Source organism: Histomonas meleagridis, assembly GCF_020186115.1.
Source record: "Histomonas meleagridis strain 2922-C6/04-10x chromosome Unknown contig_84, whole genome shotgun sequence".
NCBI classification, from domain to species: Eukaryota; Parabasalia; order Tritrichomonadida; family Dientamoebidae; genus Histomonas; species Histomonas meleagridis.
In genome coordinates this window covers 134965-149857 of record NW_027150920.1, presented here as the reverse complement: position 1 = coordinate 149857, position 14893 = coordinate 134965, and the positions used below count along the sequence as shown (strand labels likewise).

At 29.1% G+C, this 14893-nt stretch overlaps 4 protein-coding genes across 4 annotated transcripts; all 4 read left to right on the top strand.

Moving 5' to 3' along the window:
- Positions 1-907: 907 nt before the first annotated feature.
- On the top strand, positions 908-2674 carry GO595_009120 (actin-interacting protein 1; the record flags this gene model as incomplete). The annotated part of the gene is made up of 1 exon (XM_067922771.1): positions 908-2674. One exon carries the CDS (start codon positions 908-910, stop codon positions 2672-2674), a length of 1767 nt encoding a protein of 588 aa, XP_067770740.1.
- Positions 2675-3378: 704 nt separating this feature from the next.
- GO595_009119 (glycosyl transferase) lies at positions 3379-7146 on the top strand (the record flags this gene model as incomplete). The annotated part of the gene is made up of 2 exons (XM_067922770.1): positions 3379-4990; positions 5999-7146. The coding sequence occupies 2 exons, from the start codon at positions 3379-3381 to the stop codon at positions 7144-7146; spliced, it is 2760 nt and encodes a 919-aa protein (XP_067770739.1).
- Positions 7147-7530: 384 nt separating this feature from the next.
- On the top strand, positions 7531-8082 carry GO595_009118 (Myb-like DNA-binding domain containing protein; the record flags this gene model as incomplete). Its single annotated transcript, XM_067922769.1, has 1 exon — positions 7531-8082. The coding sequence occupies one exon, from the start codon at positions 7531-7533 to the stop codon at positions 8080-8082; it is 552 nt and encodes a 183-aa protein (XP_067770738.1).
- An 826-nt stretch (positions 8083-8908) lies between these two features.
- On the top strand, positions 8909-10886 carry GO595_009117 (bacterial Ig-like domain protein; the record flags this gene model as incomplete). The annotated part of the gene is made up of 2 exons (XM_067922767.1): positions 8909-10128; positions 10844-10886. The coding sequence occupies 2 exons, from the start codon at positions 8909-8911 to the stop codon at positions 10884-10886; spliced, it is 1263 nt and encodes a 420-aa protein (XP_067770737.1).
- Positions 10887-14893: the final 4007 nt, after the last annotated feature.

Genomic DNA, 14893 nt, shown 5'->3' with positions numbered 1-14893 from the left:
ACACATTAAGCACTTTGATACTTTTTTGTTGTGTTGAAATCAAACGTACTGAGTGGTTTCCATTTTGAGCAGTTTCTTTGCGAAGAAACTGAATATATCAAATCTTGAATTGAATGAGATCCTGTCCAATTCAATAAAACATGATTATTTTCATATTTAACAGTGAGGTTGATTTCGTTTGCATTAATTACAACTATAAAAAAATTCAGAATTATAATTGAAAACAAATGGCTTTTCTTAGTTACATGACTTCCTTTTTCTATTTTAATTATATTTTGAAGATACATGGGATGCTCCCTTGATGGATAAACAGATTTGTGGTTATCTATTGTTATTTCAATTATATTGAATCTTAAAGCCGGTGAAATAAAATTGGACCACTCCAAAATGTTCTGCAAAGTTGAACCAATTACATAAAAGTGACTTAATGACATGTTATAAGAAGATTTAATCGAATCGATCTTTAGATGTAATCAAAGTAGAGATTTTAACGGTCACCACAAACGTTCTCTCATTCAAAAGCATTTCAGAGAACGTTTGTTTCCGCACTTTTCGTAAAACAATCAAATTTAAGTCGGCTTAAGGATTGAACCGAAGTTATCATTCTTATCCAAAAAGTGCCTATATCCATTCAAAAAGTGTTCTTGTTTTACCCTCTTCCACAAAATTGAAAGTGTCAGAACGGTTTTTTGCAGACATCAAACGTCAATATCTTCACACACTTCATAAATTACACACTATTTCGTAATTGACTTTCGTTCCTATCAGCCTCATTCAAAACCGCATTGAACCTGAACGTACATTGGGCGCAGGTTCCAAACACTCGTTATGGGACAAGATTCACTGGCTACTATTGAAACCTATCAAATTCAGCGGCTTTTCAGTTCACCTCACTTCATTTGGACAAATGTCTCTCACCTTCGAGAAGATCATCCCACCGCATCCAGTGCCACGCCGTGCCCTTGGCTTTTTCATCGGCTTCAACGAAAGGCTCAATCGTATTGCCTACGGTCTTGACAACATTGTCTATCTTAGAGGGCTCACAAACATATTCGACTGCGACGTCTACAACCAACATCAAGCGAAGATTACCATCGCTTCTTATTCACCAACAGGTCGTTACCTCGCGTCAGCTGATGAAGAAGGACATCTTCGTGTATGGGCACCAACCAAACAACAAACATTAACAATCGAAACACGTCCAATCGCCGGAGCTATCAATGACCTTTCATGGACAGAAGACAATGAGCGTCTCGCTGTTGTTGGTAAAGGTGCTAAAAGTTATGGATGCGTCATCAACGCTACAAATGGTTCTTCTCTTGGAGAAGTTATGGGACATACACAACCTGTGAACACATGCGCTGTTCGTGCACAAAGACCATTCTCATTAGTTACAGCTGGTGACGACTCACAACACGTATTCTACAAAGGACCTCCTTTCAAGTTCCACCACACAGGTCGTGATCATGAGAAGTTCATTCTTTGCGCTCGTTATTCACCAGATGGCTCAGTATATGCTACTACTGGATTAGATGGTCGCGTTGTCATTTATGATGGACGTACTGGCGATCTTGTTAAGGTACATCAACTTAACTCAGGTATTTGCTGCATCTCATTCTCGCCAGATTCCAAGAATATCTTATGCGCTATGATGGATGGTGCTGCTAGGGTTATCACCGTAGCTGATGGTACCGTCACTAAGGAATATAAGATTGGTGACGAAGTTTACCAACAACAACAAGGCTGCTTATGGACTAAGACAACAATGTTATCAATATCACTTAATGGTGATTTCAACTTCCTTAACGAAGATGGTTCAATCCGTACCGAAATCGGCCATACAGCTCCAATCTCAGCAGTTACAAAGATTAAAGATGGATATGTATCTGGTGATAACAATGGCCGTGTATTATTCTGGAAATATAACGAATTATCTTACGCTTGTTTCTGCCAAGAAGCTGATGGAGTTCCAGTTAATGGTATTGCTACAATATCAGACGATAAAGTAGTCATCACACGTGCAGATGGCTTAATGACAATCCTTAATACTAATGACGCAAGTGTTGTTAAGACAATCCCTGTTTCTAAGAAGAGCACTGGTAATGTTGTCGCACATGGTGATTTAATTGTTACATTCTCTGAAAAGAATTTAATCATTGTTAATGGTGGTGAAGCTAAAACAATTCAACTTTCTTATGTACCAACTTATGTTGCCATTGATAATGATGGTAAAGAAATTGCTGTTGGTGGCGAAGATAAATTAATCCACTTACTTACACCTGATGGTAATGAAACTGGTAAAATCACCGGATTATTCAAGGCTTGTGCTGCTATTGCTTATTCCCCAGATAATACTATGATCGCTGCTACAAGTGAAAATAGAGAAATTATGATTTGGAAGAGAGGTGATTATGCTAACCCATTAATTGATGGTTGGAGATTCCATTCATTAGCTATCAATAAGATCATTTGGATTGATAATGGTAACTTAATCACTTTATCTAAGGATCGTTCAATTAGAATGTGGTCTATGTCTAAGAGAAGGAAATATGTCGAAGCTCCTCGTGCTCATGAACAATCAATTACAGATGGTTTCTTAGTTGATGATTCAACCCTTTTGACTGTTGGTCTTGATGGATGCATCCGCACATGGAAGTTCCAGAAAATCGAATAAAGCCATTTCATTTCATCAATTTTGACATCAATTTTTTTTTTGATGTGCGTCACTTTTCGTACGTTTATTTAATGTGAGTTAAAAAAAATGGAAAAAGAAACAGAACATAATTTTGTGGAACTTCCGAGCGATTTGGATGATGAAATAGGATTTGCGCCAATAATTGAAGGCGCGATTGAAACTCAAAGAGGAGTTTTGAATGCAAAGAAAAATCAATACTACTCAGAATCGAAAATATCGTTCGAAAACGATAACGAAATAGATTGCTTACTAGCATCGATCTTATGTGAACAACATGGATATGTGAATCAAAATATTAATAAGCTTATTAAAAAAATAGGTTTTGAAGGTATTAATAATTCAATAGAAACTGCAAGGAATCTAAGAAATGAACCACCAACAAGTGAAGAAGTATCATGTTTGGAAATAGAATTATTACAAAATCAAACAGATTTTATTTATAATCATCAAATACCTGAATTGGAAGCAGAAATACGAAAAATAGAGGAAATGCACCAAATTAAGAAATTTGATAATGATTGAAAAAGATTTAGCAATATACCGATAATAAATCTAACATGAAAAATGTACTTGTTAATAAAGAATTTTATTTTTGTATCTAATATTATTTCAGGAATATTTGATGACTAATTAATTAGAACTTATTTTGAATAACGATCAACATATAAAAAAGTGGCAACAAAATGCTGTTCTTGATTTGTCTGATTACTTCAAGTATTTCAACATTTAGAGATGATCAAGCAGTATCACTTTCTATTGTTGCTCCATGGGGAAACGTATCTTTATTCCATCAAATTTATGCATTTTTAGTTCGTTATTCTGCTGAATATGCAAAAGAGTTTCTTATGTTTGGAGCTCAAAATATTGAAAAAATAGATGACGAAAAATTAGTTTGGAAATCTGTAGAAAAAATAATTCCATATTGGTTGAAACCAATTCTTAAAACAAATATTGAGGTTGGATCACAAGTACCAAGAGCAATTTTTAATGGTGATGATATTGGATCCTGTAAATCCAGTACTTTTAGGATTTATGAAACAGATTTAGTTCAAGGAAATCCGACTACAATAACATGTGTTAATCTACGAACAGATTCAAAAAAGATACTTAATCTTTTGAAGTCAGATAAATCATATGCTATACGACTTATTCCAGATAAGATTGATCAAAAATCCAATGTTAGAGGTTATGGAATCGAAATGCGCCCATTCAAATACTCTATGGAATATGGTGTGAAAGATAGTTTTTCTGAAGATAAAGAATCAGCTGAACCTATTGGCATTATTGATGAAACTCAAAAACATCTTCCTGAAGACATTGATGATAATATATCGAACCTTAATCTTACTAACTTTGATGCAAAATTTACTCATTATCTTGGAACTCAAAATATCCCACTTCCATCAATTATGAGAGATATTTCAGAGAATTGGCCACTTTATATGAAAGCTATTTCCACTCAAGAAATACCACCAGTTAATGAATATGAGAAGTTTCGTTATTATGTCGATGAAGGAGCATCATTTTCCATCCTTAACGGTCGCGTTTTACCCAAAAGTGACATGGATACGTTTACTTTTCTAGATATTTTAGATGAAGAATCTATTTTACGAAATGTGCTTCAACTTAAATTTAATTTAAGTGATCGTCAAATCAACACATTTGTTTATTCTGAATTACCTAACACATCAAATATTTTCTTTGATTATAATTCTAATTGTATTGATTTTTATAATGACATTGAAACTGAAAAGTTTTATTCCAAATGGGATTTAAACATTGAAAAACTTCATAATGCAAAAACAGTAATGCCACAAATCCGTAAGAATCTTGTTAATATAATTTTATATATTGATCCATCAACACCAAAAGGAATTGTCCAATTATTTAGTGCCGTTATATTAGTACGTAATGGATTTCCAATTCGTGTTGGCCTTGTTCCATATTTTAATTTGTGTGATACACTTTCAAGGAAAATTGCGTTTGCATATCATTCATTAGCGCAAGTTAATGTTGAAGCCGCAATTAACTTTTTAATACGTTCATATAATGGCCATGAAACAGATGAAATCACACATTATCCAATACGATTTAATGAGACAATATTTGCTAATTCATATGAAATATTTGCTGCACATTATAAACTTAAAACTTGGAATAACTTAAATGAACATTTCTCATTAAATTCCGAAGTTTTTATGCGCATTAAAAGAAATACAAATTATTTAAAACGTGTCGGAATTAAAATCGGTTCTGTTTCTATTAATGGAGAAATTATTAAAAAAGCTCCAAAGAGTCCACATAAGTATTTTAGATTGATATCGAATACTTATGATAAAATATTATTTGCGTTTTCGAAATTAAATTTAAATTATATTCCAAACGAATCAATTTTAAATATATATAAAAAAGTTTTCCCTGTGATTAAAAAAATCGATAATGAAATATTTAATAATAATATTGAAAGTATTGATTTAATTAAATTACCAATGGATAAACAAATGAAATTTATTAATGAATTAAACAATTCGTTACAATATAAAACAAATTCATCAAATTATTTGTTAATTTATAATAATAATACTAATGATTTAAATGTCGCATTAAAATATGCAAAGAAATTTAATTATAATATAGCTATTAATCCTTCAATTACTTCTTTTAATATAAAAAACAATAAATTTCCAATGATTATAATTAATGGCCGAATTTTAAACAAATTTAATTTTTCCGATAAAACAAAATTCAAATATTTAGAAGTTTACAATAACCGTTTTGTATCGTCTTTCACATCACAATTCACTAAATCTAAATTACATGGATTTTATATTAATACGATTATAAATAATTGGAGAATGAATGGTATTAAACGTAAGTATGTAGATCCCGCAATTTATACATTGAAAAATCCATTGATTTATAATACTAATAATATATTAACATCGAAAATGATTTGGATGATTGCAATTGATCCATTTTCAAGAGAGTTTAGAAGACTTTCCACATTAATCAAGTATATAAATGATGAGAAAGTTTTAAATTTAAAGCTTTTATTAAATCCATCATCTGATATATCAATACATATGACAACATTTTCATCTTTTTATCGATATTCATTAACAACAGATCAAACGATATTTACTAAGTTAAATGATACGACAACATATTCATCAATGATCGATATACCTAATTCATGGCAAGTTGAATCATTAATCTCAAGTTTTGATTTAGATAACATTTTATTAAAAGAACTTTCGCCTAAAGTTCATTCTGCGGAATATATATTAACAAATATAATTGTAGAAGGACATTGTTTAATCGAGAATACAAACAAAGCTGCAAAAGGATTAAAACTTAAAATAATTCCATCGAAAATATTTCATAACTCATATTATCAAAACCATTATTTAAACCCTTCCGAAACATTTGTGATGAAAGATTTCGCATATTTCCAATTAATGGGTACAATTGGAGTGAATGAAATTACAAATGGAAATGAAATGAATGAATTAATCGAAGTTAATACTTATGCTTCAAGAAGACATAGAATAGAAGTGAAAGAAAACAAAGCTAAAACGTTCATAAAAGCTAAGAACTCTTCGAGAGTCGATATATTCGCAGTGGCTAGTGGCCATTTATACGAAAGATTAATGAAAATTATGATGTTATCGGTGAAAAGACAAACAAATTCATCCGTCACTTTTTGGATTTTGAATAATTTCTTGTCGCCTCAATTCAAGGCGGTTTTGCATCAAATGGCCGATAGATACGGTTTTAAGTACGTGCTCGTTAAGTATAAATGGCCCTATTGGATTAACAAGCAAGTCGAAAAACAAAGAATAATTTGGGGTAATAAGATTTTGTTCCTAGACGTGTTGTTCCCACCTGAGTTAGATAGAGTTATTTACGTAGATTCAGATCAAATAGTTAGAACAGATATGAACGAATTAATGAAAATGGATTTCAATGGCGCACCTTATGCATTTACACCTTTCTGTGATTCAAGACCTGAAACAGAACCATTCAGATTTTGGAAAAATGGATTTTGGGCAAATCATTTAGGTAATAAGAAATACCATATTTCTGCTTTATTTGCAATAGACTTAAAAAGGTTTAGAGAAATGGGAGCTGCTGATGTCCTTAGACATTATTACCAGAGCTTATCATTAGATAAAGATTCTTTGGCTAATCTTGATCAAGATTTGCCAAATTATGTACAATCAATTATACCAATATATTCGCTCCAACAGAACTGGCTATGGTGTGAAACATGGTGTAGCGATGAAACAATGGATCAAGCGAAGACAATTGATTTATGTAATAACCCATACACAAAGATACCAAAATTAATGATAGCACAAAAGAGAGTTAAGGAATGGCCAGGTCTTGATGAGGAAGCAAGGAAGATAAAGACTGATGATGATACATTCAAAAAATTCTTTTTTGTTTAAAAATGAATGAATTGGATCAATGTTTGGCAAGAATTGATTCTGTTGATATGTTATTTGCATATAAATATAATTTTCAATGAAGAGAATATTATCAGATTTTTTTTCAACTTTTGTAAAAACTTCTTACTTTTGGTTCATTATGCTCTTTTTTAAATAAATTATATGTTTTCCAAATATTATGCAATCACATCCGCTGATTTGTTTTGGGGAATCACAACCGAAAAAACTTTTTCTAATACACAGTGTATAATTTGAAAGCATCGCAGTTGGAGGGCCTCTCAAATTTGAGAAGTTTCCAATTCCCCCAGTCAATTTTTCAAACAATATTGCGGTTGATTTGAAAAGCTCATATTCAATTAACAGTCACCCTACAACAAAAATTTAATGGACAAAAAGAGAAAGCTTTTTTCAGTAGAAGAAGATGCACTCTTAAAATATCTTGTTTCACAATATGGTACTCAAGACTTTAAGCGCATAGCTTCATTTATGCCTCAAAGAACTGTCAGACAAGTTCGTGAAAGATATAGGAATTTTTTATCGCCAGGTATTGTTAATGGGCCTTGGTCAGCAGAAGAAGATGCGCTTCTTGTTAAAAAATATCTTGAACTTGGGAAAAAATGGACAAAAATATCAGCTTTTTTCCCTTCAAGATCAGATGTTAATATAAAGAATAGATGGCACTCTCTTTCCCAAAGAAGTGGATTTCTTAACAATAGCATAGAGAATAACACAAAAACTCAACAAACAAATAAACCAGATTCAAATGACAATGCAAACAAAAAAGAAACAAAGCAAGGTCACAGTTCTAATCAAAAAACATCACCAGAACCTGTTCTTCCAAGCAACTATGAAAGAGATGATGGGGAAAATAATATTGAAATAAGCCAAGCCCTAATCGAAAGCGAACTAGAATTTTCTTTAAATGGTTGGTTTTAAAGAGTTCTTAACATTACATGTCGAAATAAAGGAATTCCACCATGCCTTTTTCGGCTATCGTTTTAGTATTGAAAAAGTTACAAGTGATTCTTCAAAAAGTTTCGTTTCATGAGGCAAAATTTTTCTTTGGACGTTTGCACTTTAATTTATTTTTTGTATTAAAGAACGTTAATGTTAGCCGTTTAAATCCGCACTTTTCCACTAAACTTGTTGATTTTGGAGTGGTCCAATTTTATGCCTCAATGTTTTAACAGCTTTAAAATTCAATATAATTGAAATAACAATAGATAACCATAAACCTGTTTATCCATCAAGGGAGCATTCCATGTATTTTCAAAATATAATTAAAATAGAAAAAGGAAGTCATGTAATTAAGAAAAGCCATTTGTTTTTAATTATAATTCTGAATTTTTTTATAGTTGTAATTAATGCAAACGAAATCAACCTCACTGTTAAATATGAAAATAATCATGTTTTATTGAATTGGACAGGATCTCATTCAATTCAAGATTTGATATATTCAGTTTCTTCGCAAAGAAACTGCTCAAAATGGAAACCACTCAGTACGTTTGATTTCAACACAACAAAAAGTATCAAAGTGCTTAATGTGTATCCAAACGCAGGCACTGAAGTCAATTTTGTATGTAATTCACAACCAACAATAAATTTTACACTTCCACTTTCTGCTATTCTTAAAGTTTGGGTTGAAGGAGGTTATTATATATATAATGATGTAAATTATAGTTTTGAAAGTTTAGGAATGAATTTTGATACACAAGAAAAAATCATAAGTGTTACACCAATTTCAATTAGTGATTTTGAATCGATGAGTTTAGAAAGTATGTTAAATTATGATATCATCGTTGTTGGATTTATGGACAATAATGGCGGACCTTATTGTCAACCGTATAGTGAAACAGTTCAACGTGTTTCACAATATATTGATCTTGGTTATGGTGTTTTATATGGTAATGATGTTGTTGGTTATTTTTATGGGAACTCTTTTGGCTATGGACAAATTGCAGACAAATTTGGAATTAAACTTGGAACAGAGCCATGTGTTGTTTCTGGCTATTGCTCTCCAGGCACACTTAGTTCAAGTTGGGGTCATTATTCCAATGAAATCAAAGTCACGATGCGTGGTTTAGTTACTAATTATCCGTACAACATTCCAAGTGGCGTTTTACCAATAAATCTAACACACACAACTTCAAATGCAGCATTTGGTGATGTTTGGGCTGAACTCGGTGAATTTGCTATTGGATCTGAAGGAAGTTTTACAGAAGCCGAATCATATTCATGGGAACTTGACGGATATTCAGATTTAAGATATGGGAATCCGCATTATTATTTGACAACATATAAAAACACAGCGATGATTCAAACAGGACATACATTAGCAAGTGCAACATTATATGAGCGACAACTTCTTATGAATACTATTTGTTATTTATATCAACGAACATCACTTCAATATTCATATGATAATTCAGTTGAACCACATAAACTAAATCCACCAAACATAGCAAGAATCAAAGGTGAACGATCAGTTGGAATTAATACAGATAACAATTATGTAACAGAGATTATTAATTATAAAGTTATTGGCAAAGCAATAAGTGAAAATGCAGCATATACTTCACAAATAGTTCAATTTAATCTTACGACATATGTCAAAGAATATTATTACATTATTGATGAAAATGAAAGCACGAATATTACGAAAGATACCGCGAACGCTTACAACACAACAAATGGAACTATATCAAATATTAAGAATGGCGATCTTTATGTTCATGTTGCATCAGTCGATAACTATGGAACATTGAGTAATACATCGCATTTCTTTCTATCAAAGGAACCATCAACAGGAACATTCAGTAAATCTAATACATTTACAGAATCAAATACATTCACTAAATCGAACACATTTACAAAATCAAATACATTTACAAAATCGAATACATTTAGTAAGTCGAATACATTTACAGAATCGAATACATTAACAAAGTCGAATACATTTAGTAAGTCGAATACATTTAGTCAGTCAATGACATTGATAAATATAATAACGAAATCATTTCCATTATTTTCATCATTATCACATTCATTTATTGTTACATATACGAATTCAATTACGCAAACGATATTAACGAAAAGTTTTATAATAAATTCGATGACATTAACAAAAATTGAATCGACACATATTTATGTTAACACATTTTTAATTCATTATGAATATACGATTATTATTTATTCGACATATATTAAATTTTATTCCGAATTTTATACTATTCTTCAATATAAAGAAAAAGATAACCAACAAAATAATGAAACGAATATTATTATCATTATTGTTATTTGTGTTGTTATTTTCATTCTTATAATTATAGCAATTATTATAATTTTAATTCTTTATAATCATCATAAAAATCGAAATAATAAATCTCTCAAAACAGAAACAGATGATGTAATACAAACAGATGTTTCACAAGTTAATAGTTTTTCATTTGGATTGACTACAGTTAATGCGGAAGAAGATCCATTTGCCAAAGATTTTGAAGATGATAAATATTTTAATCACATTTAATATTTGAAACTAATAAATAAATATATACAATTAATTATTTGTTGTAATAAGAATCAACAAAACATTTTGCAATATAACGAAATGCAATATGCATTTATTTATATGATAAATAAACATTAGTTTAGTTTAAATATTTTAAATATCTTCTTCAATATATTTTAGAATGTGTAGTGTTATCCATCAGATTAATATATTATTTAACAAATACGAATAAAAGATCTTATTGGATAAACATTTAAGGATTATTCCATTTCCTTGAATTAGTATAAAATGTCTAATTCATAATCAAAAGTGTTCTCATCCAAAAATAAATGTTTTATTTCAAGAAGGATAGAATTTATGTACTCATTAATACAAAGAAAACAAAGATTATCTATATGATAATATATTTTATTGGAGATGCTTCCTCAGGAAAAACATCTTTGATCCACAGGTTCATATGAACATCATATATGATGAATTTCTGATATTACTTCTCAATGTATTTGAAAGTTTTAAAAGAATAAATAAAGTCAGTGATTATGTGTTTTCTTTTGCTCTAATGACATTCTAATCCCAAAGAAATTCTTTATTTCCCATTTGATTCCTCATATATTTATATGGTTTGATGAAAATAAACGAGATCTCCTAATATTCTGCATATTGGCACGAAATCAGATTTAAGAAAATGCGCATCACCAAATCAATACATCAGTAAAGATGAAGCATCACATATTACTTAAGTTACAAAAAATGAATGCATTTAATTCTATTGAATGCTCATCATTATTAAATGATAGTGTAAGATAAGTTTCTGGTGTAGCATTCTCAAGAAGTTCACTACTTAATAATAAAAAATGTTTAATTAATTAAATTATCAATTTAAATCTAGAAGTAAAATGTTTATAAATCATAAAGAAATTGAGTTTTACTGAAAATATATATTTTATCACGTATCTATCATTATATCCAAATTTTAGAATGGATAATAGTATTACAAATGAATAATATCAACTGTTACATTAAACTTTTGAAGGTTTATGATCGTCAGTCTAAGAAAATAACCACCGATATTTAGAATTCTCATCAAGCCACTTTTTGAAATGAAAAAATTAAAAAAAATAATTTCGTTCACAATTTTCAATTCAATTTAAAATTGCAAAAATTTTATTGTTTATATAGAAAGTGCCTTCGAAATTTCCATACCAGCTCTGCTCATGTCTACTGAAAATAATGTGTAAAACTATTAATGTAAGCTAGTAACGTACAACATTTCATATTCTGATTCTTTTTAAATATAATGAATGCAACCATTTTGTCATGAGTAATAGGAAATGGTTCTTCGTGTATTAGATTTATCATCACTTTGGCATAAGCATGAATCAGCCTATCATATGTACTTTTCGTTCCTGCTGAAACATTTGCGGCTGATATTGTATCAGCTTCAGCAAGTAATTGCTCCATCAATGACATTTTAAATATGATTCATAAAAAAAACTTAAAAACAATATTGAAAATTGTGAGCGAAATTACTTTTTTTAATTTTTTCATTTCAAAAAGTGTCGATGAGAATTACACATAATAAAGGCAACTTTTTAAAACGATGATCAAAGTTCATCGTCTTAAAAAGTTGCCTTTATTATTTGTGAAATAACTGTATCGTTTTTTTAACACGAAATTTGCCGACAAATGCATTTTCTTTTGCAATATCTTTAGCTGAATTCGCTGAACTAGCTAGTAAAGTATATAATAGTATTAAAAATAGTAGTTGGGCAATGTGTCGAATAAGAAGATTAAAAAATGTATTAACTGGAGCTAGAGGTTATATTCCTATACCAACTGTGAGAAATGTAGTATTTGATGAATATGATATATCAACAGGTGAAATTTTGAAAAATTTAGAAGGTCCAGATACTGATATTAATAATAGTTCAAATGATATATTAATCCTTTGTGATTAAAAATAATAACGCAGATTCATTTTTGAATGTTATAAAAGAAATAAGAGCATTTGAAGAGAGTAATTAAATCAAATCCAATATATTTGATATATTTGGTCGATTTCTTATCAATAAGTATACAAATGAATCATCTTATCTTCTTGAATCGATGATTGAACATAATTTTCTTGAACCAAACATTGTAAAAAACAGACGGAGTCCATATTTTGTACATTATATGTCTATAGAATAATTAGCAGTCTATTTAAAGAAACATGATTTTGTAAATTATGAAGAACTATCAAAGAATGATTGGGAACTTCATAAGAAATTCATTAAAGAATAACATAATCCGAATGAAATTGCAAAAATAATTCGAAACGATGAAATAGAAAAACTTCAAGAAATATCTTCACGAGATAATTTTAATTTTAATCAAATAATTGAACCATCACTTTATGAAAGATGTTCATTTATTAATCAAAAGAATGTTACATTAATTGATTATGCAGCATTTTTTTCTTCAGTTAAATGTTTTAAATTTTACTTATGAATGGTGCAAATGTAAAAAATGCAGGTAAATATGCAGTTGCAGGTGGAAATGAAGAAATCATTCATTTATGTGCACAAAATCATTCTTCATTTTTTAAAGCATATGAAACAGCAATTGAATTCCATCGAAATGATATTTTTCATTATCTTTATGAAAGTAAAATTGAAGAAATTAATTAATTAGACGAATTAGGAGAAAAATGTGTTTCATATTTTAATTATGAAATTTTTACATATCTAGAAATAGAAGGAATGAAAATTAATGAAAATATCATTAATGTAGCAGCAAAAATTGGAAATATTTTTTTAGTTGAATATTTTATTAAAAAGCATTCAAATCCGCATGATATATTGGTATTTTCAGCAGGATCAGGAAACACGGAACTTGTCAAATATATTTTGGAGCAAAAAGGAATTGATATTAATGCTAAAGATGTTTATTTGTTTTATTTAAAATTAATTTTTAATAATTTAATATATTATAATATAGGATCCAATCGGACATTCTCGGATCGATTTTTCTAATAATTTCATACATAGTTATATTTTTTAAAAGCATATATTAGTTTATAAATTAATTTTTTAAAAATGTATTTCTGTTTTATTTAAGAAAAAAATCAGTATATTTTAATGAGGAATCGTATTTCCAGGGCATAACGGTCGCATCCTCCTTCCGTTAAAAGCCCGCCAAAATTGAAAAACCCGCCAAAATTGATATCACAAAACAATTGTTTGGGTCTCTTATATCATATACAGATAATCTCAAATTACAATGGATTAGTAATCGCGTTTGAAGAGTACTCTTCATAATTTGAATATAAAATATATTTCACTTATGGGTGCATTTTTATTCTTAACTATAACAGAAAGGATAAAACATTTCACAACAATGTTTTATATATGTTTAATCATAAATATAAAACAAGATTCAACAAATTAATTATGATATTTCACCGATAATTGCAGAAGAATATAGTACTGTTGATGAAATCATTCAAATGTGAAGTTTTGACGAAAAATTTTCCTCATTATTATGGATAATTGAACTCTGAAAGCTTTCCAATTTATTAATATTGATATTAATATTTTTTTCTATGTAATGATAATAATTTTAATGTTTCTCAGAACATTCGTGTAATTTCTTTGTATGAAACCTCATATAATATATATTGACATTTTTCTAATATAGATTCGAATCGCTACATGAAAATTGGCAAATTTTTTTGATTGATTCATTTTTTATTGTTGTCTTTATTTCATTAAATTCAGTGATGTTTCTCCCTTTCAAGTAATTTAAAAAGTTAATAAATCTATTCTTAGAAATGAATGTAATTTTCAAAAATTTGAAATATTATTATGAAGATGTTTCTAAATACCGGAGAACTAATGAATTAGGTATGTTATTAGTTGATTGTCAGATATATAAAAGATTTATTGAGCATAAACATGATAATTACTTAATAAGCTCTGATTTAAATAATTATACAGGAATTACTTATCATTAAGATTTAATTGGAATCATTATTAATGAATATGAGGAAAAAGATATATATGAAATATATACTAATATTGATCAAAATCTTGAAGTTAATGGTGATAAAGAATGTAATAATATTAATGGTATTGATTTAGATGAGTTGTCAGTAATTAATAATGATATATTTAATATAAATAACAAGCTAACAGGAATTGATTATAATAAAGATTAAATAAAAATTAACGAAGAAGGAGAAGATATCTATGAAATATA